The sequence below is a fragment of the Athene noctua genome, chromosome 19, assembly GCF_965140245.1.
Source record: "Athene noctua chromosome 19, bAthNoc1.hap1.1, whole genome shotgun sequence".
In the NCBI taxonomy this organism is placed as follows: Eukaryota; Metazoa; Chordata; class Aves; order Strigiformes; family Strigidae; genus Athene; species Athene noctua.
In genome coordinates, this window is record NC_134055.1 from 3,784,669 (window position 1) to 3,810,560 (window position 25,892).

Genomic DNA, 25,892 nt, shown 5'->3' on the forward strand with positions numbered 1-25,892 from the left:
AGACAGCGTGAGCCATTTCAACCATCTACTTGCATCCTACTCAAGTACTTCCCAAGGGAGCACGAGTTCAATTACTTGGTCCCTGTATCCGCAGAGACTACAGAGACCTCCTCAGGGTTCATTAATTCCACCTTGGTCTTCCTCACAGAAGGGACAGTCAATGATCAGATTAAAGTGAGATTCAATTCTGCTCTGATCATGTGAGATGCAGACCCACGTCAAGGGAACCGGTTACATTATTCCACCTCATGCACAGATGTGACCTCACCCTGTTCAAACTGCATTCCTGAGTTTTAATTGAGTTTTAACACGGGTCCTTAATGCTATTTAAAGCCCAAAGTCGATACGGAATTAGTGGACCAAACTCATCTCTGAAGTAATTCAATTAATTCAGCACGGCCTTATTGCCCAGCAGTTTACATTGCTGGGTGAATACACAGTGAGTAACTACCAGTCTGCCATGTTTCATCTGAGGAACAGCTACATCTGAGTAGTTTTACACCGTGTTTATGTCTCAGGTTACGTAGTCTGTGAAAAAGAAGGTGCACAAACTGGGAAGATGGAAGATGTTACTATTTTTTAAAAATTATTTTTCTGATGCGAGATCTTCTTACAATCTTTTATTCTGCCTCCTGGTAGCAGGTGTTCATTCAGCCCCCTCATTCCCCCCACACCAGACGCAAGCAGGGGCGACCTGTGTTTCTGATAAGAGCCTTTTGTTCTAACAGGAACCAACTCAGCACTTTCACCACACAGGATAGGTGGGGAGAGACTGCAGCCAGACAGTGCAAAAGGTCTGAACACACACCCGCAAAAATACCAGCAGGCTGTCCCGCTGGCACCTCCTCTGCCTCCCGTGAAATAAATTCTCCGCTGCTCAGAAATGGCTGTTGGGTGATGCTGTCAGGGAAAAGGTCAATGTAACGGGGCAAATTATCAGTGACTGAAGAACCTCACGCTTCTGCTACATCCCACTTTTGCGGGGAAAGCACCGATTCCTGCTTTGTGTGCGAGAAGAGAACCTTTACCCCTTGTAACTGTTTGATGTTGCAGAAGCAATGCTGCATGAGCTGGGTCCGAGTCCTCTGTCCCCTGTGCCACAACCAGAAGAGACTGAGGGCAGACTTACCAAAGAGGCTGAAAGAAGTCAGCTGTCACTGCCAGCCAAAACCATCTTCAGACCTACTCACACCTGCAAGAGCCCTTTAGCACTCATGCAGATTTCACATCACAAACTGCTTTGCTCTGAAATCCAAGTGTTCCAGTGCCACATGCCAGCCTCCCCACTCCTGATCCTTAAAATACTCATCTTGGCTCAAAATTTCAGCAAGTTTAAGTAGTGGTTGATTTTAAAATTTTTTTTAAGATTTTTTTTTTTGTTTGATTTGGTTTTTAAAGTGAGATTCTCTCATCTTTTCACGTTGCTAGGAGCTGAAACTGTGAAAAACCAGCACTGTTCACAAAGACTCCCCAAAACGCTAAAAGAAAAAGTACCCTGAGCTGCAAGAGGATGGTCAGCACACACTCTGCAGAGTTACCTCCGTAACATCAACGCTGCTCACAAAGACAGAAAACAAATGGGACCGTACAGATGCCTGATCCCATCGGAAACGAGCCATGAAATGCGGCTCCATCCTGTTCATCGGAGCGGTTCTCAACACACGTCAGCACAACACGAAGGTGACACCGATGCTCCGATGGGGCTGTGTTGCTCCCAGGCAGAGAGGCTGTACAAACTGATATAAATGGGTCAGGATCCAGGAGCAAATTCCCAGTTATTAATTCATGTGTCAGTAGGGCTGTCCATTATCATCAGGGCGGGGGGGAAGCAAGAGATACCTTTCAAAGGGAACTTCTTTCTACCCTGCAGTTGCAGTGGAGAGATTCGTAATTAATGAAGATGAGTATTTAGGGAAATACAAATTGCCTAAAACTTAGGTTTTCATTTTTTATTAAGCATCTGAATTTTGAACACATTTAAGCCACAGGTCTGCTAAGCTAAAGCCTGAGCAAAGCTCTGTAAAGCATGTAAAAATGCAGAAAGTAGTTGCAAACTGCTCTATCCTCTTCTCCCTCCAACACGCCTGGCAGGCTCCCCTCCAGACTTTGACTCAGTTCAAACGCAACTCTCTCGTCTCATCGTGAACCCTGCGCCCTCCAGCCTCCTTATTAACGCCTTGGGCTCCTGGACGCTGCTCTTGGTTATTTTTAAATGTGTTTCTAGCCCATAGACTTCAAAGTGAAATTTCAAAATGGGAATGCTAAAGGGGCAAACAAGTGAAGGCAAATGAAAAACGCACCAGATTTATTACTTCTATAAAAGTTCGTTATATTTTGGGGCTTCTCTTGTGATTTTGATGGTCTCTGGTTGCTGCTGCTGTTGTGCTTTGGAACTTTGAGATAAGAAAGGATGGAAATACTGTGGGAAACAAAGCAGATGCAGTCTTTACTTTTAAAAGAATTACTCTGATTTATTTAGGGGGCACACACAAAACCAGAGCAGCTTCAGGAGACAGATCCCTCTCTTCTCTGCAGCCCGAGCAGGGAAGATGGACGCGTGTGACTAAGAGCCCTGCAGCCCACGAGAGCAGGGAGCACGGGCACTGCAGCAGGGAGTGACTGCTCCCTTCCTCTCCTGTTCACCTTCCCTCTGCCAAAAGAAAACCCATTCCTGCAGTAAGGCAGCACTGGGCAGACCAGAGGAAGAAGGGCAGGGATGGCTGCCACATGCCCCCATTTCAGATCAAGAATTCAAGATTTACTGGAGGCCTTGCAGATTGGAAGGGAATTTAGCATCGAGTTCTTTGACGAGGTCCAGTTGTCATCTTGTGGGGTACACACTTCTGCTCCATCTCTTCCACTGCTCCTTGTGGCCAGGGAACAAAATGCTGTCTAACACCCATAACAGTGCAGGTAAAACTCTTCTGTCTCACGGGAAACCACCCTCTTTGGCAGGGAGAGTTAAGAGAGATCTAGGCTTTACTAACGATCTCCACCAACTTCTGGAACTACACATGTATTGACACCAGACTGCTTAATCAGGCAAAAATATGAGCAAGTGCATTGCCTAACCCCATGGGAAGAGGGAATGAGGAGAAAGGGGAGCCATATGTCTTAGAGAGCTGCTTCTTTTCCCACACAGAGCCCTCCAAATGATAAGCCAAGACAACCCATGGCAGCAACACGAGATTAGAGAGAGGAAGCCACAAATTCATGTACACAGAAACATCACAGGTTACTTCCTGCTGGACGATAAGTAGAAGACTACTTGCGACAGAAGACTGACATTTACCCAACAATAAGCCAAAGAAAACTACCAAGGTATGCCTGCTGGCAGAAGCAATATTTATTCATACGAAGTGCACTGAGCTTCTCCCATGAACACTGCCGTGAGCCCTGGAAGAGGGCAGGCCATCTCCCACACACAGTGCCTGAAAGGAGATAGACAGCGCCACATTCCCTGTCTGATCTAGATGACACGGGATGGGAGAAGGAAATGAAAATCTGCATCTTCCAGGTCTTCATGCTGGGCCTCGGGCCATACTGCTGGTTAACCCTGATCCCTGACCTCCATGGCCTCATCCCCAAGAGACACCAGCACTCCCAGATCTGCAGGAAGTTCAAGGGAGTTGAGGTGAGTTTGGCATCTCCGGCACTTAAGTCATCAGTGACACCACTGAGTGCAAGCCTTTACGTTTTGGTATGTAGAAGGGCAATATAGAGAGAAGAATTTTGTTATTTACTGTGAAAAACGACAGAAGATGATAACAAAACCCAGCGGTGTCTTTCTGGATAGAGACATGAAAAATGCATTTTATTCTGTGAGTCTGCAATTGCTACAGCAGGAGCTGGGGGGTTTTCCCCCCATTTGAGAGATGCTGTCTTCCTGTAGGTCGAGGCCAGCTCAAAACATCCAACAATCAAGTCATTTTAAAAAGGAGTGGCAGAGGGGAGGGTAAAACCCTTTCTTTCCACATTAATTCTTGCTACTGCATGAGTTTTAGAGATAAACACAAGACAGAACTGGGATGGAAGATGGAAACTGCTAATGCAACAAGTTATTTAATTAGCAGCATAATAGTGACTGTCCATGTATCAGTGGAATACTGTATTCCATTAATGCAGCTGCTAAACTCACAATGGCACCAATACTGACAATGAGAGCAGACTTGCTTTTCAGCAAAAGCAGATCTGTCCACAGCAGCAGCTCTTCTCTGTCCCTGGGTAAGACCCACTGCAGTGAGATGGAGCCACCATACATATACCTTACTGCCGAAAAGGTTCATCAGAAGTTAGCCTTTGTTGTTTAATCTCCTGCCTAAATTCTGACTGTTCGTGTCTACTACAAAACAAGTGTTGTGGTACTGAAATTTATTACTGTGGATGTGCCCTCTACGGAAATTGAACAAAAACGTGTGCACCAGAGGACAGGTCCCCAGACACCGAGGTCGCTGAGCCACGCCAGAGTGCAGGACAGACTCAGCCTCTTCCAGATCAGAGATCACAGCAGACCACACGTGTGCCCATGCCTGCACTTCTCCCCAGCCTCCTCCCTCAGAGCTGGGTGGAAATGAGGTGTTCATATTTGAGATATTCCATAAGCAGCTAAGATTAATCTGTTTTTAACTCATTCCTGCCATGGCAATCACTGCTGAAAGGAGAGAGATCGCTGGAAATCTTCCAATTCCAGGTTAAGACAGTCTGTTTCTACCTTTGTTATTGCTACTTATTCTAACAGTTGTGATTTCCATGCAAACACATCATGTATTTTAGGAGAGGAGACTCTGGGTAGAGTTTCCTTGCGCAGTTGAGCTTCAGTCCTTGCCCATTTCAGTTCTGCTGGATGAGAAAAACTGTCAGGCCAAACACCTCAGAGACGGATGCTGAGGCCCCTCTCCAGGAGAGGCCAGATAAAGAGATCTGCTTCTTGCTGGCAGACTTAACAGCTCCCCTAAAACAAATGAAGCCCTCTGATAGCATTTCCTGCTACTATAAAATGAGACTGCAATAGAAATTATCGCAAGAGGCTCCTCCTGAGAAGTCGGGGTCTTTTCCCCAAGAGGCAGCAGGTGAAAAAGCCCCCCCCTGCTCATGTGCATGTGTGACTAAATTGTAGATTAAACCAGAGGTCTCAGAGTTGTGAGATTCGTATTCTGTGTTTTTCCTGGGCTCATTCTTGCAATCATAAATCAGATGTAAAGTACACACCTGCATGGGAAGTTCACAGGGCAGCTCACCCCATCAGCAAGCCTTCGAGCCTGCTGGCATTTCCTCCTCTCCCAACTGCAAGGCCCAACAACTGAAACACCCAGCGAACCCAGGAAGGCTCAGACCTGATCAACTCCGTGCTTCAGTTGTTCAGGATTTGCAGCAGTTGCAGCAAAACCCCTGATGATTCACTGTCCTTCGTCCCTGGCAGTTCCCTGGATAATAAATGGGAACAATATTTTATTTATGCCCAGGTCATCAATTCTAAGGCAGAGGAAGCAGCAGATGAAAGGAGAGTTATTTCCATAAAGAAAATGATGGATTAGAAAAATCCATTTTTATCCTGTCCCTCCTCCTTGACAGGGAATTCTAAACCGTTTTGACTTATTACCCTTTTTCCTTCTTTTTTGGAATAGAATTATTTTAAAATCACATAGCAATTAACTGCTGTGTAAACACCATTATACAAGGAGGTACAAATTAGCTTGGGCTCATTCTATTAAACAACCTCATCCTGACTAAATCAGAGGCCTGATGCCGACGGTCTTCAGATCCCATTACAGCCAGTAGGAACTGAGGGAGCACAGTGACTTGTAGGGTAAGCCCCAGAGGAAGCAATTACACAGGACAGAAAGATCTAATTTAGGTAGCTGGACTATGGAATAGATACTACAAATACTCATTACACAGCTCAGATTTCATATCCTGACTTTTTCCTGCAAAGGGCATTTTTGTTTGTTTGTTCCCTCTCAAATAAAGGCTGTGCAGAGCTGATGAGAGGTACTCGAGTGACAGCCTTCAAGACCCACTCCCCTCCTCCTTGCTTCAATACAGGCCAGCAACAGCAAGGACAGCAAGCACCAATCTGTCCGGCGTAAAGGTCTTGGGGATGAGTCTGACTGCAAGAGCTCCTCCGCCTAATCCATGCTCGATCTGGTCAAAACGCTAAAGGAAAAGGTTCCCATTTAACCATTTTGGTGACACATTGTTCTACTGAAAACTGAAGTCCTCTCAACCTGCATTTTAATTTTAAACTTAATGCAAACTAACAACTACAAGATACCTTACCCCAAGTTCACAGCAGTGAAATGGGAAGCTAAAAAACTCGAATGACATCTCACAGAACTGCTTTGCCGCTCACCACTTTCAGCCTGAACTCTAGCAATACTTGCAATTAAGAGCAAGCTCTGAATAATACCTAAAAGTGACAATTCATTAGGGAACAAGAGCTGAAAAGCAGGATCCAAAAGTTACTGGGCAGCTTCTAGAAGTGTGCATAAAATTGATAAACCTGGTGCATAAAGAGCTAAGAGCAAATAAATGAACAGAAGCTTTCTGTGTGGTGCTGAGCCAGAAAGACTAATACAATTATGAAATGCGGACGCTGTAAAGATGTTAATGCTGAGTGTGAGGCTGGAACAATGAGACCAGCCCTGTTTCCATTCCTAAAAAGACGTTGAAATGCTGAAGATGTAGAAAAGAACCACAAAAATTACATAGAACTGGAAAAAATAACATTGCACCATGACTAAGTTGAATCTGTTTAGCCTATCAAAAAAACGATCAAGGGTGACCTCGGTTACTGTATACCACAACCTCCTACAGGGAGAAGTAGTAGGTACTACAGATCTATTTCATTAGCAAAAAAGAAGAAAATAATGGCAAATGACGGGAAGCACAAGCCAGACAAATCCAAATTCCAAGTCTCCAATTTTTAATAGTAAGGATGATTAACCACTGGAAAAAATGACCAAAGGGAGCTGTGAATTTTCCCTCCTGAAGTCTTCAAATCAAGACTAAATGCTTTTTCTGAAAGGCATGCTGCAATCACGATGAAATCCACTGGCCCGTGTTCTAGAGGAGGTCAGATGTGACAGCTCCTCCTGGCCTTAAGAGTTCATTACCGTGAAGCTGGGAACTTAACATTCATATTTGGGAAGAAACAAGATTTACTTTTAAAGCAAGAATAAACCCCATGTAATGAAAATAGTAGGCACTTTACCCATGGAAGGGGAATACTCTCCTCACCTTGCACACAGTTTTTTCCTAGGATGGAAATGCAAGATTTTCACTTGACTACTCTTGGACACTTAGTAACTGCCTCTTTCTTTTTTCATTAGATTAAAGTTTTGAAACACACACACTGTAATTTTAGGATTATTGTTTTAGCGTGTGTGCGTGCTCCCTCCACCCGGCAAATAATTTCTTATTTTCCAGATGAGCTGACATACAAATATCAGCTGGTTCATGAGAAGTAAAGCACTAAGAACATTACACACTGCCTTGCCCACTTACTCAGAAAGAAAAAAGAAAACAGAACACACAACAATTGCTGCTGACTTCACCTATATACAGTTCAAGTGCTTCAAAGTAGCTGAATTTATCCACAACTTATCTGAAGGCCAGCATCAAAGTTTCAAATCCTTTTAAGATCCCCCAGTTGCAACATGGAGTAAAGTTTGATGCTTTCAGCGTGTCACAAAGCTCTCCAAGAGGCTGTTGTACCAACACGCTCAGGCTCCAGCAGTCTGCTAGCCAGGGAAGCAGCTAGGCCAGTGACTGGGAGTGAGGTTTGCTTACAAACCTTGCAACTCCTGCCTGAGAAGATAGAAAAGAGAGCTTCTAAGTGTTCCCTAGCTAACAATCCAACCTCAACTGGGAAAGTCAAGCACACACAAAGTCTTTGGTTTTTTATAAATTCTCTGTGCTGGAGGAGCTGCAGCCTTTTGTGTTGAAGAATTTCACATTTGTGTTCAGTAAGGGTCCCATGCAGACATCAAAGGAAAAATATTAAACTTCCTCAGCAAGCCTTAGGCTAACTTCAGAGGATACATCACTGCATAATGTTTAGCAGTTGGATCACAGTAATTCATGAAAAAAAGAAACTGCAGGACGCCCACAAGACATTCTCTACATATTTCCATAATCAGGGACATTTCTGCTGAATTACTGTTCACATAGCAAAAAAAGACAGCAACCAAGACACTAACTTGGCTGTGTTCAGCCTGCATCTCTCTGCTCTTGTTCCCATCCTTTTTTACTGGGTACCAGGTATATATGAATTCAAACAGAAAAGGCTGACAAAGAATTTTAATAGCATAGAGTAGGTAGAAACCAGCATCACATCTGCCTCTTTGAGGAAGAGAAAAGATGCTATTTACACTGCTGAATGTCTATTGTATTAGCTGTTCCCCCAGGCCCCACTAGAAGATGATGTGGAAGGCACATTTCTCCTTCCTGGAGAGGTTTTGCCACTGTTGATTATCAAATCCTTATATTTCTTAAACATTCTAAAAATCATGGGACGTTTTGCCTGGGAAGGATAAATGTAACAACACATATCTTTCACTTGCTTTTTGGCAACTGGAAGGCATTGAAATATGTTTTTTAACTACAGTCGCCTGGCATGGTATTTTTGTTTTTACAGTAAAGCCAAAGATGATTAGAACACACTGTACTAATTCATAAGAGCAGGCAGTACCTGCTGCAAAGGTTCATCTTCCAAGCAGCCTGGATGGAACAGCAGCATTTCAGTTGTACAGGTAGGGAAAAGAGGAGCAAAGACATTAAGTGACTGACTCAAGGTCACAAAGGAATCTGTTGCAGGGCAAGGTTGAGTTCCCAAAGCCTCAGGCCACTTAGGCATCGGAAAAAGCCACGAAACAAGAGTATGTACTAAATTTGGCACAGATTTTTAAATGATGCATTGCTACAAGGGAGTGAGAATCTCCACTCATGCTAACCCAGACACCAAAGGAACATATAAAGGAAAACTAGTTACTCCACCCAGTCTATCTGATCACCTTATATTTCCTAAGTCAATAGACCTTTCTTGGCCAGACAATCCAACCCGCAATTCAGATCTTATTACAAATCAGACATACTAAACCACTTTCTCCCTCTGGCTGCAGAAGATAAAAGGCCAAGTAAGCAGGCAACATTTTGGTAACTGGCTTCATGTAACAGCTTTGGATTTTCTTAAAAGCCTCAGCATCGATTATTTCCTTTAAATAGCAATGGCTTATTGAGAAACCTTCTACCCATTTTAATGCACAAGGTTTTCTTAAGTAGAAAAGAAAGCAAAAACTGCCCTGCCAAGGCATATTTGTCAAAGAGTTTCAGATACCCAGCCCTGGCAAAACACTTTGAAGTCAGAGTAAATTAACACTGGTGCTGAAGGGCTAAGGGAGGAAACTTGGAGATGAAGAGGAAATAAAGACTGACACAGAACAATACTGGAATTCAGCTCCAGTTTGTGTTTCAGCCAAAGGCATGAGCCAGTGCTGCAATTTGTATGTATCCAAAGGAGCTAAAAGCTCATGGCATGCAAAGCAGCACAGCTCTCGTGTGGTCTCTGCACAACTTGGGGCAAGAGGAATAGAGGAATTAATTTCATCAAGCCAAATCACCAACACCCTGCTGTTACATAAAAGCCTGTTTTCTGCGGAACGTTTCCAAAGATGGTGTCATTTGGGCTGTTTTGATTAAAGTGACATAGTCAGGTTCAAGATGGGATACACTGCAGACTGAGAAACGCTCTGGTTTGACAAAATCTCCCACTCCCTTTTCAATCCTCATGGCACTTGTTTCTTCCTTCCGTTCGCCACATTTTCATACGGAAAACAAGCGCAGCAATTGCACCGCCTGGTTCTCAGATGCTAATATACGGCTGTGATGAAAGATCTGCAGAAGGCCTCAGGGAGATGTTTAAAACCTAACTCAAACAGATAAAAAGATGACTATTTAAGTTTGCCTGGGAAAGTTTCTACGCATATTGGAAACCCCTTGAGGCAGGGACTGCCCTTCTGTTCTCAGTTTACTAGCCAAGTTGTACAAATTACGATTGCACAATTACTTTTATAAGGTTTTCAATTATACAAATAATATATCTTATTAGGGTTTATAACTCTGGGAAATAAAACCTAAAACCCCAAACCCTTTGCATTCAAGTTGCATGACCCGCTAGTGCTCCACCAGCAACGCAGTCCCAGCACTAATTTACACCACAGTCTACAATGAACTTTGAGAACGAGCAGATACAAGCGCCGCAGCACGCTGTAGTTAATACTTCCATGACTTAATACACACAGACTTATATTGTGCTTTCATACCTTCCCTCTCATGTCCATATTTTAGCAGTCAGCATTCCTGGGCAGTTTCTGCATGCCTCGACAGCTAGAAGCTCAAATTCCAAGCAGTCTGCAGCACTGGTATTACCCTGCTGGAAGCTACTTACCTGCAAAGCCAGCTGTATCGCACAGCGGAGCAGAAGGAGCATGGACATGGAAGGGAAGGAAGTGTCAAAGGTGAAACCACTGGGCATGCATAGCCTCGTGTTTTTCCCTGGCTGGGGATCAGCTATGTCAAAAAAAAAAAAAAAAAAAAAAAAAGAGCAGAGCACAAATTCTAAGCTACCATAAAAACGTAAGTAAAACAAGCCTCCTTCTTTATCCAGTAAAGCACCTTGTGTCCCAACACAAAATCCAGCTGGTAACAACTCTCCCAAAGGAAAGGCAGGGGAGTAACTACCCCATTTTAGAGGTATATCAACTGAGCACAGGAGCCTAAAGACACAGAGCTGAGCCAAGAGGTTGAATGTATTTCACATCCAGAGCCGGGCACAGACTGCTGTTGACATTTACATTTGAAAATCTCTTTCTGTTGAGGAAATGTACAACCTTCTCCTCTTTAAAAGCTCGAGGCTTTGATAGTTCTCAGGGACAGCTCTGCTAAGAACCACTGCAACTGGACCAGAACAAGAGGAGCCCCCATGAGGCCCACAATGACTTGGAGACGACAGCCTAGAAGCAAACCTGTCTATTCAGAAACTGCAAACCCCAAAATTGTAGCAGTCTGCAATCAGCATTATTCATACCACGATACTTAAATCCAATTGTTTGGTGTGGAGACAACACCACAGAGGTACACATCACCCTAGCCCATGCAACAACCAAGAGAAAAAGGAAGGAGACAGCCTCCAACAGAAAAAGACAGGTCTGAGCACCCAGCACAGAGAATCCAAACATGTCTCCACAGCTGTTAAGATGTCAACCCTGTAAGGACAGATGCCCTTGGTGCAAGGTGACATGTTCTAATCTTATCTGGGCAAACAGGAAGAGGGGAAGCACTACACATTTTCTAACGGGCAGAGCTCCTCTGCCCCTTGTGATCCTGGCCTTTCTCTCAAAGCTGCTCCAAGAAGCTGCTCCAGTTTAAGTTGGGCGCGCGCCCCCCCCTCCCCCCCCCCCGAGAGCTCACAGTGCAATTTCCTCTCATCTCAGCTAATAAATCTTATGGTGTGTCTCTTTTTTCTGAACGCAAATTTTATAAGCTGCATAAATTTTATGGAACAGTTGACTGCCAAGGCAGCCAAAACCTGGAAACTTGATGCCTGACCACAGCCAGGCACTGCAGGCTTCCACAGACACCCTGAGAAAGTTTAGTTTTCGCACTTCAGAAAGATCCTCTTACTGGCACGCTCCCTCTGCAAAGGTCCCTGACTTAGTGGCTCTGAAAACTTTTCATTCAGCTTATCCTCAAGACCCTTCCCCCTTGCGATCAACAGATCAGAAGACAGGACAGAATCCTTCCACCCTCCCCAGCTGAGAGCACGTCCTACCAGCCACCCCTTGCTTTTTCACTGTGAAGCGTCTTGTTAGTAGACTGGCAAAAATACGAAGGTTTGAACAACAACTCATCGGTCTTTGGAAACCTGTCTTACGTTTTGGTAGAAGCATCAGAGAACCTTCCCTTAAGTAGGGGCTTTAGTGTAGTTACTCGGTACAGCTCAGAGTTTAACAGGGAGAACATCTCCAGACACTCTGCCTCCCAATCATGGTCATGTAACAACCCTCTGGCTATGCTGACAAGCATGTAGACTAACAAGAAGTATCAGGAAGGTAATTTGCACAGTCCTGGCCATCGGTTAGTGCAGTTTTACAGCTGGAAATGAGAGGGAGGAGGTTGTATCACAGGAAGAGACGGACCACCTGTAAGCACTCCAGAGACCCGAATTTGGAAACCTATCCCCTACAGCTATTTTCAAAAACAAAACTGGCAGCTCACAACTAGATTGTTTAGGCTGAGAGCCCATTTTCCAAGCAAAAACTGTGGTACTGGTTAAGGCTGGGCACTTCCACAGCAACTGACCTGCAGTGTGAGCGAACGCACCCTTCCGCTCCCCGGGGAGGAGGCGTCTGCCCAGCACCTGCGGGTGAGGTCATGCACGTACCTTGGAAATGAGCTCATCGTGGTTGGCAAGATGAGCCCTGCAGTGAATGCAGCTGTAGGTCCTGTGGCACGAAGGCAGATATGCCTGGAAAGTCTTGGACCTTGTCATCTTCACCATTGGAGCCACTGAGCGCTGTGTGAACTCTGGGGTGGCCCAGGAGGCACTCCCACAGGACGGGTCGCACGGGAAACACCGGAAGACACAGGTAAAGGCCGTGGTTTGGCAGGTGATGGGTGTGGGGCAGGCTCCACACGCTGGTGACCGCTTCAGAGGAAGAGATTCGGGCAGAGGGAATGGGGGACTTCACACAAACCTGAAGTTCAAAAAAGAACACAGACAGAACACTCAGCTCACACACAGGCAACAACGGTCTCCTAGCGCATGGGGCGATCTCTGGTTTGATGGAGAGAGCGGGGAAGAGCCAGAGCAGCCAGGAGACGGGCGTGATGTCTGCAGATTAGATCAAGGAGAACAGATTTTTATTCACAGCTCAGCCACTAACTTGCTGACTGCCCTCGCATCTTCCCACTTCTGTTATCTACCATCTTCCTATCGCTCCAACGCTCACAATCTCTATTCATTCTTCCAACACTTAATGGGTTTGGAAATGACTACAGAGGTATAAAGATGCTCAGAAGATGATTTTCATCAAGTCTCATCTCCCAGATGCCTCTGGGGAACTGCACACGTCGAGGTCCAGCTCGGCACCAGCCCCTGGAGAAGCCAGACTCTGTTAGCTAGAGAGAAAGTCAGGACCCAGAGTCGGACCCGCCAGCTACAGGCCTGTGTGACTCACTGATGTGACACCCCGGAGGCCAGTGGGAAGGCTGGGAGCTGGACATGGGTTTCCTCAGCCACCAGGAAAGGGCACAAGTCACCAAACCAGTTCTTCTCTCCATTCTGCCCTGGTTTCCACATGGGAAATGAAGGATTACTTCATTACACTCTTCTTTCTAACTCCCTGCAAGCTCTGAGGTAGAAGCTACTCTATAAATGGCACTCTAGTATTTATTTTTTTTTTTACTCAGAACATCTGACAGCAGTCAAAGCAAGGAGCAGCCTCTGATGACTATTCTTGATAGCAAGAGACTGTTAAAAACCCTATTCAGGATGGAAACACCTTTTTACAATCCAGTATCATCTGACAGAACCTGCAAGGCAGCTCAAGTCTGGATCTCTTTTTGTTGGCAGAAACCAGTTTTTTAGATCCTACATCTATAAGCCTTACCAGCTACAAATGTTTCTTTTGAGAATGGATGTAGCATAAAGGAAGCAGCTCCCCTCCCTCCTTGATACATGGCGTGCATGCATGCTCTAGAAATTAATCATGAACTCTGGCTGCTCCTCCCATGAGGATTTTCCTTTCCATAAAACATGTGATTTTGTTCAGTTTCTAAGTCTGCACTTTGTGTAGCAAACACTGGAACAATACCACCACCACCACACCCCCCCAAAAAAAACCCACCCCCAACTGAAAATCAAGAAATAAAACCCCCACACCTGACCTGCAATGGAAGTTTCTGAAGTGGACAAAACAGGAAAGTACAAGAGCTTAAGAGCTGGTCTCTAAGTCGCTATGAGCAACTTGCCTGAAGCACAGCTGATAATCTTCCAGGTTAGAATAAAGCCAGCCCAGGTCACTACGCTGCTACGCTGCTAAAATAGCTCCCTGGCGTTTGTGGGCTAAGCTGGCTCTGCTGCTGCTCAGCAGGATGCACCTTTTCAGAAAAAGCACCAGCCACACACCTGGCTCAAGGTATGCTGCAGAGAACGGCTGGGCTGGAGCTATTCTAAGCATATACATCTCTCTGGCTTGGTAAAGGGGAAACTGTCAGAACAGTGGGATGGAAATCAGAAAGTCAATGGGGGAACCAAAAGGGGGGCCCAAGAAAATTGTCGGAGGAATCAATCCTGCAGAACTCTTAAGCATCCCATTTAGATGATCTCTTCTGCCCAGTGTTAGCACTGGTCACAAGTATCTCACCAGGGCAAAACTGTCCAAGTCATTCTTGAAAAAAAAAAAAACAAAAATCAGACTGGGAGTCCACTACTGCTGTTTGCTGGAAAGCCTCGTGTGTGATCACCATCAAACGGTGAGATCTGCAAAAAAACCTCGTTGCTTAAGTACCAAAGTGCCATTTATGGAAACGCCTGTCTCCAACACTTCTGCTCCTAAGTCTTCTTGGCATTGTTGAAAAAGAATTCAAAAAAAGATTCAAGGTATCCAAGCTGCTTTAGCGTTTCTGAAAGCGTCACCCACTGAACCTACTGCCAGCTGGACAATCCCTGACAGCCCGGCACGCTATCTGCAAGCTTTCCAGTACACAGCTCCTACGAGCACTATAGTGGAGGGCTGTCGCAGGCTCACACGGGCATCATTTGGTGCAAAGGTCCATAAATATTATGACCATGCACAGTGCTCAACAGGAGACAGACACCAGCCAGGCAACAGGATACGCGTTTTCTCCTTTTTCTGAAATATTTTTCTTCTGCTCTCCAGAAGGCAGCTCTCTTACAGTCAAATGGGGGGAGGAAAAAAAAAAAAAAAAAAAAAGAGAGTCTTACTCATCCCACAAACTGCTGATAAAGCATATCTATCATGATCATAACAGTCAGCACTTACATAGCACTTTTCATCCCTAAAGCTCTTTGCAAACACTAACTAATCAGATTAACCTTTTCCAATTAAAGTTACAGTGAGAGCTTTGGAAGACCCGTCCTGACACGGAAGGGCTCACTTCCCAGCTTGTAAGGAACTAAACCTCCCCTTGTTCAGTCAAAAGGGGTCTTGCCAGGAATTTATCTGGCCAACCTGTAGCTAAGCAGACTGCCTGTGCACTAACTGGTACACAGCTGCATTTCAGCAAGATTTGTCTTTTACACTAATCGGAGAAGTAAGAGAAATCAGGCAGTCTTTGTACCCTGCCCCAGTTCTCCATATGCACCAGAATCTTGCCAGAACTGAGTGAATTTTGTTAGACAGCATTGTTTTCTCCTCCGAGCTGAGGAGCACTTTGAGGACTGAACCCTAAGTCTGCAACAGGGCAGAAACAACATGCAAACCAAAGCAGAATCCTTTCTTATTTTCTGCTGATAAGATGTAAGTAATAGCAACATATCCCAGCCTTCCTGAACTAAGCAAGAGCCAACCTCTACAGTCACAAGACAACAGAACCGTCCCCAAATTCCAAGCCCCTGATTCAGCAGCTGATATGCCATATCCCAGCCCTAACAGATCTTGGAGCCTGGAATTTGTGAGCCATGTGCCTTGTCCTCCAAGTGCACGGAAGCAGGAGACTAAGTGTGTTCTTTCTGGGGCCAAATGCAATTGGATTCCAAGGCAAAGCACCGAGCCCTGTCTGAAAGAAGCAGATTACATTGGACAGACCATCTGGAGGAAAGCACAAGAAGGACTGGCAATCACTTCACCTGATTTCTGAATGAGAAAACAGACTGTGTCTAAACCTTAGATATTTCACTGATTTATGATGAAATGGTGCAATCCCCTCTTCTCTCTTTTTCTTCAGCACGGCTAGGTAAGTATACCAACCACCAGTTTTACTACTTCCCTCCCACACTGTCATGCCAAACATTTCTTTTTTGATCAGCTGCCTAGCACTGCAGCACAACAGCTGGAGAAAGCATCCTCGAAGCCAAGTGGAGACATAAACGATACCCAACCAGAATAATATAAGAGCAATTCCTTAATCTGTTGTTTGCTGACCCCTCTGTCCAGGCCTCCCAAGCATCAATGCTCTAGAACAATGAGTAAAACAGGAAATACTACAACTGCATTTATCTAATGCAGAAATGAACACACACACGCACACATAAATTATCTGCTGCGTGCAGCTTTCTGGAAAAGCTTTTCACGAGCATTCATTTATTTGACCACTTAACACCTTTAACGTCAGCAAAAACATCTGACCTTTTAGAAGTGGCCAAAAAAAAAAAAAAAATTCAAGTGAGATGATATCAGAGCACAGATTAAGATTAATTGCAATTCCTGTTCTCACTACTGTGCCGAGAACGCAAACCAAATTGATCTCTTTGCTTAAGGCAGGGGAGAGAATAAAGATTTGTGAGCTAAGGTCTTGGTGGGAAACCTAGGTAAGAAACTGCCTTGAAAAAAAACTTCAGATAAGCTCATATATGGTTGCCATGCTTTATAAAGGCACTGCCTTTGTACAGCCATTCAGCCCGACAGACTGATTGCTTGTGTGCGCTATCTACCAAGAGCTCTGTCCTCATCATAGTAAGGGAGAGAAGGGAAAAACAATAGGAAATGCATTCTTACATCTACAGGCACAGCTAGGAGCTTGTAAGGACTCACTTCTCTCTTGAATATCATCTTGAAATGTATTAAATAGGATCCATGGCCCTCAGCAATGCAAAAAAACCAACCTCCTGTATTTTTTTTCTGTCCTAGTAGCAAACACATTTGAATTAAAACACATTGAACAGCCAACAGTGCATTCATTCTACTGTAGAACAAAGGCATGGGGATGATTTTAGGCTGAGCCTCTGGTTTTTCAGAATGAGGAGTTAATGTTCAACAGCCTCACTGACAGTGGGCATTAGTGAAGTCATTCCATTCACTTTAAAAAAAAAATAATGCTTTGATTACTTTATCGTCATGTCCAGTACTGTTAGAGAGATAAGTATCTGTCACCACCAACATAATTCACTATTTTTCTTTTATCATTCTTTAACAGAGATTTATCTCTGGGATGAACACACTCAAATTGATGGCACAGAAATTGTGCATACTAATTAATTCACAAGAAGTCAGAAAACTGGTTTAGACAAAAGGAAAGAATTCTAGGGAAGAAGCTTATCGACATCATTTATTGTAGTTATCAGTGAGACAATCAGCTGAATGTACTGCTTGCAAGCACTGTGTATGTTAGGGCTGCCCTGCTTAATCCTGCTAAGTTTTAAGCAGATGCCACCTCCATGAAGGAAAAACCACGACACACATTTTGCTGTTCAAACAACTTTTTGGTTCAGTATTCACCCGCCACCTGTCCAACAGCCACTTTTCACATGAAGCTGTTCGCAGGTCAGGAAACACAGAAAAGAGGGAATGCCAAGTCTGTGCCAAACACTTGCTAGACAAGGCTACTGCTTGTACAAGTCCATATGCCACAATGCCAGAGAACAAAAACTATCACACACAGGTCTAATTTTGCATAAAACCCATGTGCAATGCAGCTCAGATGCAAATGTCCCTGTTCGCTCTGGCAGGACAAACAACAGGTTTGTTGGGTCTGAGGGTTTGTTTTACGGATTATTTGGTTTTTAAGATAAACTTTAGTCCATTAAATACTTATTAGAACATAGAAAATACTATAGAAAGCTGCCTGTAATAACTCTGAAAAAAATCACCTCTTTAGAAAATCAACCTTTCTTCTTTGGTGTCTCATTAATATAGAAAGAGCTAGAGATGTACTTATGCTGAGGGCAACGAAAGCACAAGAGGAATTGGGTTTGGAGTTTTCTGTTTCTACAAGATCACAAACCGTAGCAGACTGCATTGCTCCAGGGTCTTAGCAGGAGTCTAAGAAAATGCTTAAGGTTAAGCACACTTACTTACCAGGTTTTTCTTGACATAGAAACTGCCTTAATGTTGCTTAACGCATTGCAGTTTGAAAGAGGAAGGGTAGTCTCTAAGGTGATACGCTGAAATCGGAGTCTGGGTTTAATGCCCAGTTTTGCCAGTCTTCCCTATGGAATAAAAATTAGTGTCAGAATTTCAGGTGCTAAACCCTCAGAGACACCGGGCACTGCTCAGAAGCTTTTATACTCTGATGATGTCGTACTGCAATAAAAGATCCTGGTTTGGGGCAGCTCTGGAGATCCTCACTGCCACAAAGGACTGAAACAGCTTTGGAAAAGATGAAGCCAGATCATCCGAAGGTAGGAGGGTAGGATGTACATTGTGAAAGGCCCTGAAAGAAACCGTTCTGAATTTAAACGTGGAACACAAGGGAAAGCCAAGAAAGGAGTTTAAATAGCATATGGGTGTACACAATGTACCTTTACTCCTTCAGTATCAAGTTTCTGAAACGCACCGATTTCAAACACTTGATGAGATGACACTGCATTCAGCTCAGCAGAACTAGCACGACCATCAAAAGTCCTTACTGATACATGAACCGTGTCCTCCGCCAACGCCTGTGCTCCTTCAGCTCATTCGCAAAACCTTGCGAGCCCTTGGTGACAGGAAAATAACAAGTGAAATGGTGGAAGACGGCCAGCAGGAAGCCTCTGCATTTACTTTTATCAGATAAATGGACACAAGTGCAATACAAATAATAGCATGGGGTAGGTTTCTCATTCAGACTGCCTTCAACTAGAAACATATTTAACCCCCTTCATTCCTCTGGTTATCTCCTAGCAGGCCACTTCATTTCTACGGGCACTAGTTCTCTCTTCTGCAGACTGGAGACAGCATCCTTCACCGCCGGGAAGCACTTTGTGATGCTGAGGATGCGGATGGATGGAAGGAAGGAGATACTGACGACAAACAGTACCGCAGACAATTGCCAGGTAACCACTAGAGGGCATCAAAAAGAGCTTCAGCAAGAAGCAATTAAAGACTATCTGGCCATAGTGAATCAGGGACAGGCACAACGCCAACCGTGCTGCACCTGCCGTGCTCCACATACCGCAGCCAGCCTGTCAGGAAAAACACCAGAGTTGTTATTCTGCTCAATAGCTGTCAATACTAAACCTGTCAAAACTGTCATTGCAGTTATATTAATTGCTTTTTAAAAGTTGGGGGTTTTTTTTCTTTTTTTTTTCAAAAAAAATGGCAATATGTCAGTCCATGGTCTATCACAAATGTTCTCATCAAAAATAGATTCAGTATCCCTACAATGAAATTTCTGGTCGCCCTCTGATGGAGAGGCTTTCCATGAAAATGACATGGAAGGTACATAAAAATGAGTTGAAACTTAAAAGCACCGAATTTTTTAAACTCACTTTGCACTGGAATTTTTTTAAGTCTGTCTAGCTTTGTCACTGTATACCCTATTAATCCATAACTTATTAAAAACAAAGTAATTTTTTAAAAAAATTTGTTCTTTACACAGTTGATTTACCTTCTGTCAATTTGGAGAGTAAATGAAATTTTAAAGTTTCACTTATTATTTTTTAAATAGGTAACACCCACACCAGCACATTTTCAGGTTCTCAAGTGCAACCATGTGGTGAGAAGCAAGTCCAGAGGACTCCTGCCTTCAAACAAAAAAAATGTCTTGTCTTGAACTACAGCACACAACTGACTGGAAGGTGAAGGAACAGGTTAAAGTAACTCAGGGAAGATGGTGCAGAGATGTCTCTTTCCTGTCTGCAGAGCCCAGACAACCATGAGAACTTTCTGATTTCATCTACAGATCTAAGGCTGGACTCGGAGCACTCAGCGTCAGAAGCACTAACTCATCTCTCCCCGCAATTCAGAACAAAACACACTGTTCAAAACAACCCAGAGGCACCACAGACACCACTGGGAAGCAGCGAAGGGAAATCATTCTGGAAATTTTAATCAAATTGTTTCCTTTACAATTTCATCTCAAAAGGCACAGGACAGCTAGGACAGGCATCATCTCACAAGGCTGGCTTCAAAATCTGTTACCTTCTCTGGGCTGTCTCTGAAACCCAGCGAACACGGACTGCAAGATTCAGCCTCTGCTGAGGAATAACTGACACCTCTGGCTGAATTCTCTTCCCACTCTCCTCCGAGTTGCCTGGCAGCAATATCTTTGCAATGCAGAAGAGTATGCGCCGCTGATAACAGGCAGCATGGTGAGCATTATAGCTGCAAGCTGCCCACCTTTGTTTTGCAGGTATGCTCCATCACAGCTGAATTCAAAACCCAGTTACAATAGATGCCAGCGTGCGTGACCGAACGCAGGAGGAGACCTACAGGCAGAAAAGCATCACAGCTGGCCGGGAGAAATTTGAAACAAGCCAGCACGCACTTTTGCTCCTACCAGCAAATCCCACTTGTGCCACAAATAAACAAAAACTGCAAGCTGAACTAATTTAAAACACAAATGACTCCATTTCCTCCTTTACATTTAGCAAAAACTCCTGCCAGCATCCCCCGCAAGGGGCTAACAGTCCCTCATCTGAGTCGGCCAAGTAGATATGATGCACTCGAGTGAGATAACAGCAACGGCTCAAACACGCTGCAAGATGCAGCTCTTCAGTGCATACCCATCCTTCTGCTACATGTTCAATGCAACAGGTCAGACGTGGAGCCACAGACCAGGACATCATCCTGTCAGGGACATCATCCCCTGTCTTACGCACGCACAGCGTTCTACAAATGAAAGACCCTCACCTTGCTGTTCCAGTACCAACCCCAACTGAAGACATCAAGGAGAAGCTCTTCCCATCCAACAACCAATTACTGGCAAAATGGAAACACTCTTTATCTTCCCAACTACACTTCCTCGTTTTAGTTGTAGCCCAGTCTAGCTATCCAAATCATCTTATATCATTATGTTTCTTTTGTGCTCCTTACATTGCTCTATTATCTTCCTTTTTGGCAAATGCAGGTATGACTAGGATTCAATTAATTTGGTCTGCTGGATGGATCATCTGTTTCCCTGATAAAGGCTGGGTAGTGACAGGGAACACGGCGAGAACATTGATCTATTGCAAGTATCCTTCCAATATCCTCAAAGTCATTTGTAGTTGAAAGAAAAGATCTGCCACAGCTGCCTGTCATGACTTACTATTTGCGAGCTCCCCTTGTCAAATCCTGTAAGTTTTCATCTGCTCACAAAATCATCTGCTCAGAGGGTTCTTCCCAGGAGCATCTTTTAACTAGCCTTGTGCTGCCCAGGAGCACATCTGTCACGGGAGAGACAGTGACTTCATTTTCTACTCTGGTCCATCTGTCTCTTTTTCTGAGTAAAGCTAAGGATGAGGTGTTGAATTCTGACCCATCTCTGCCAGTAACACTTTTTATGCAACAGTTACTATATTAACGAGGTACATACGTGCCATGGCAGGTGAGTCATCATCCTTCCAGCTTTCATTTAGCAACCCATATGTCAAGGGGGCAAAGTCAGGTGAAGATTTATAGCTTGAATCTTCACATGACAGACACTTTATAACTGAATCTAGTTTAAGATGGGTCAAGTCAGCTGTTACCTTGCCAGTTTCTGTCGTTAGTTCCTCCTGGATATCCTCACTAGCCTGCATGTTACTGCCAAGGTATGTGAACTGACTCACCTCTTGCAGTTCTGTGCCTACTGACGCATGCTTGAGCTGGGAGTTCCTGGGATTCTCATTAAGATTTTTTTTTTTCCCTCCACAGTTAATTATTAACTCCAACTTTTTTTTGTGATGTTGGACAATCTGTTTTTAATAACACATTGCTGAGCCATCCTTTAGCAATATTTCACCAGTGAAACTTCAATATTCCAGAGTTCTGTGGCTGAGCTATGCAATGTCTAGGTTATACCACACTACATTTTTGTCCTCGTAACGAAGTCACTGCCAATGTGAAACAGGAGAAGTGAGAGTGCAGCTTTGACACCACTCTGCCTTCCCTCTCAGCGGATCAAAAAGTTCTCGGAAGGGCAAATTCAAAGCATCCTCAGCTTTTGAAACCTTTAATAGCCTTTGCTCGACCTCGAAAGTTTAGTTCTGTACGTCACAACGGCAGTAAAAAAGCTACGTATTTTACTAAGTCACATGACACCTTTTAACACACCATACCAACACTTTAACAGGTGTAAAAGAAACAATCCCTAGCTAGACGTGTACGCCTGCGCGAAGGGACCGGAAGGCAGCTCTTACGGCTGCAATCCCATAACTTCCAGTGACTCACATTGCCTGGCACTATCATTTGTTAAAGCAAGAGTGAAGCAGGGATAATAGCTATTTACTAAAAACAGAGGAGTGTGATTAGCTTTAATTAGCATTGTCAAGTGACTTGAGATTGTCAGGTACAAGATGTGAGAGAACTAAGTCTCATTAATTATGTTATTTCCTGCAGCCTTAAGTGGCTTGGCCAGTCCAGTGACGCTTCCGGAGACGAAGCTGCTCCCGACGTCCAACACATCCGCATCAGTGGGTTGAAAACACTCAGGCAGCCCTGGCAGATGTGGCTATCAAGGAGAGGGTCACAAAGCCAGAACGCAAGAGCGATCAGCTTACAAGAAACTACCTGCCCTGACCAACAAGGAACACAAAGACAAGACATGGCAGAAAACAGACTTGGAGAGAGAACCGACTGCCAAACTTCATGGAGGATGAAGAGTAGGGGCAACAGGGGGCATGATTCTGTCCCAGGACCCAACACTCCTAAGCAGCAGCCTGCCTAGAAAACTGTATTTTCTTTCCCTCAAAGATGACAAATTATAAAATGTCTTTGTTTTGGGGAAAAAAAAAAGAGATTCAGATCCTCAATCAGCATCACACCACCAACAGACATGCTGGTTTACCAGCAAAAGTGCTGTTTTAAAAAACTGAAAAATCCTTGAGTCCCGACAGTCCATCTCTTCTGTGGACTCACTTTGGCTTCTGGGAGAAAAAAAAAAAAACAAAACCAAAAAACCTATCCTTAGCCTTTAGCTGCTGTGATTAGAAGACAAGACCTCTGGATGAACAGGCACAGAAAAGAGGGAACATCCTGAAGAACCGACTGACAGGTCTCTGTCAAGGAGAGGAAAAAAAAAGGAAGCTGTGTGTTTTGCTATGGTTTTAAAGCCATAAATACACTCTGCTACACCATTCTGCCTTGAACATCACTGATCAGCTTCAAAGCAGCTCAGAGAACTGAACTCTCAATTTTTCCATTCCAGACACCACTTGGTGATCCCTCTTGAAGCCCACTGCTCTAGCACTTCATCGCTGACCTCTGATGAAGACTCTGCTAAAGTTCCAGCAAAGGTTTGCCAGCTAATGACCGAAGCTCAATGAAAGCCTAGGTTTATTGGCATTTCTTCAAGAGGCTTCCACACACATGGTCAAAGTCAAGGCCGTGATGCAAGACCAAGAAATAAATGGCTTTACTCCTCTGCAATCCTTGCAATGCTTGTGTACTACCACAACAGATCAAGGAGCTCCCACTTTCTAAACTGCCAGCCAGGACCTACACCAGAGTGACCAGTTCCTTAATTAAATTCTCTCTCAGCAACAGGTACTCAATCCGTGAGTCAAGGAGCCTTTGAGGGAATGTGGATTTACAAGTAGTGATGCTGCCTTCCTCAGTACAACCCTGACTCAACTACACACACCGAAGAGCAAAGAAAGGAAATCACTTATTCAAAATCTGTGGATCCAGAGGACACAAGGGAGCTCAATGACCAATACAGTTTTGCCAGTTATTCTGATCCTGGCACCATGAAAGAGACCCTTGCAAAGAAAGCTTAAAAAAAAGAAAAAAAGAAAAAAAGAGAGAAGCACTTGACATCTTCATCAGATGAAAGCAATGTCTCTGCCCTCTCTACAGCATTTCCAACTTCAGCTTCAAAGCACAAGGCTCACTGTTAAATGGTCTTTCAGCAGGAAACAAGAATTAGGGATCCAGTGAGAAAAGGAGAACATCTTAATTCTCTATTCAAGTACTGCCGTTACACAGCAAACAATGTTTACAAGAAACCAGAGGCGTGGATCCCAACACGAGGAGATCTTAAACAAAATCAAGGGGAGCGCTCTGCAAGAATGAAGTCACAGAATACATCCTCTCCAGGCAGAATCCTCTCATGGACTTTAAGTAGAGCTCTCAGTACCTGCTTGTTAACAACCACCTAACTCAGCAAAGGCTTCTCTACGCTACCCAGCATAAGCTTTAAGTAACTGTAAACACATTAGCAAAAAATCCTTACGTGGAGCGTGTAGTAGGCCCTGAGGAAAGCAATGTCGGGAAGGCAGGTGAGCCATCCCACCCCTTGCCTAATTGTTGTCTGCAAGCTAAGAACACCAGTGTGATGGGCCTTCTCTTTCTGTACTTTAAAACAGAGACCAGAAGAAAGTGGGGACAGATTCACTTCAGTAAATTGTGGGGAAAAGGGGTGAGGATTCAACTTCTTTTTCTACACTGTTAAAATCACATTTTAAAACTGGAATGTTTTGACTTCTTTTGGCTTCAAAAAAATCAGCATTAAAATCTGAAGCTGTGGACCCATAGCTCGCTCCACAGCTACTTAATCTCATTTCAAACTTCTTTTCTGATCAAACCCAGAAGTTTCAGTAGAGAAGCAGACGGCAAAGCCCCCTTGACGCTGCACGTTCTCACCCTCTGTATAGTGCTCTGCAGAAGAGGAAGCTGCTACACCCTTAAGCAGAGGCTAGAGCAGCAACACAGAGCAGCCGAGTTACCCCCGCTTTTCCTGTGGGGGACCTGTTTCAATGCACCACACGCAGAAACTGCCTGCTTTAAGGCCAAGCATCACGCAGGGCTGAGGATGCCCTCTCCGCAGGCTGATCCAGGCGCCCTGCAATCTCTCTTTTGCCACACCAGGCATGATGTCACTTCTGTAGCACAGAGCCACAGCCTGCAGCTGGGCAAGGCCTGGTCTCCAGGGACTCCGGCAGCAGTGTTGGTAAATAGAGCCGCGGCAGGGCACTTCTCCCTGGTCAGCAGCCAGCTCTCCGGGCCGTGCTGGCAACGGCTCGGGAGGTGCCCCCTGAACCTGGGGGGGAAGATGCTGCACCTCTCCCTGGAGTCTCAAGCCTCCCGCACACCTTTAGGGTAGGCACGGATCTCACCTGGGGGAGGGTTCAGGCTTTTATTATGCGTTTACTCGCTACAGCAAGACGGTTAGTGAGGAAGAACCATTCCCCTGTCCCTTCTCCTCCTCCCGCGGTGGCACCGCCGGGCAGCCCCTGCCCCGCTACCGCAGGTCCCTCCTGTTGCTCTCCTCCCTCGCTGGAAGCGCCGGGAGAAAGACAACCCCCTCTCCCCTCGCCTGCGCGCTGCCCCTGGGACGCTCTCCCGGGCTGGGACCTGTTGCCCTCCCCACCTCCAGCCCCTCACCCGGCCCCGCAGACACAAAGGCCGCCGCTCGCAGCGCCCGGCTCCCCCGCTGCCAGCCCCAGGGGCGCCGCAGGCCCCCGGGCCCTCTCCCCCGCGGCGACACAACCCCTCTCCGAGGAGAAGCCGCCTCGCCGAGGGGTCGCGCCGCGGGGCTGGCGGCCCTCAGGACGCGCAAACACCCCCCCCCCCAACCGCCTCCGCTGCCCCATCGCGGGACGGGGCGGGGGGTGTGATGGACGCGGCTGTGGCGCAGCTCCGAGCGGCGGCTTCACCCCGGGCCCCGCCGTCCCCCCGCCCCGGGCCGCACCGCAGGGCCCCGCCGCCCGGCCCTCGCCCCCCGCCGCACTCACTCGCCGCGGCGCGGCCGCCTCAAGCGCGTCCCCAGCGCAGACGGAGCGCGGCGGCCGACGCGCACCAGGCAGCCCCGCAGCGCCCGCCTCCTCCCGCCGC

The 25,892-nt window shown here is 45.4% G+C and overlaps 1 protein-coding gene across 4 annotated transcripts in view; it reads right to left on the reverse strand.

Moving 5' to 3' along the window:
- YPEL2 (yippee like 2) overlaps positions 1–25,892 on the reverse strand; it is a 39,335-nt gene extending 13,443 nt beyond the window's left edge. Inside the window, exons 1-3 of one of the 4 annotated variants that reach the window (XM_074922659.1) lie at positions 25,793–25,869; positions 18,036–18,166; positions 12,440–12,752 (exon numbers count right to left, since the gene is read on the reverse strand). In XM_074922659.1, coding sequence (XP_074778760.1) covers positions 12,440–12,556 — 117 coding nt within the window. In that variant the 5' untranslated portion in view covers positions 12,557–12,752; positions 18,036–18,166; positions 25,793–25,869. Of the gene's footprint in view, positions 1–12,439; positions 12,753–18,035; positions 18,167–18,478; positions 18,603–25,792 lie in introns of those variants that run through there. The other 3 variants (XM_074922660.1, XM_074922661.1, XM_074922658.1) reach the window with 3 other exon arrangements.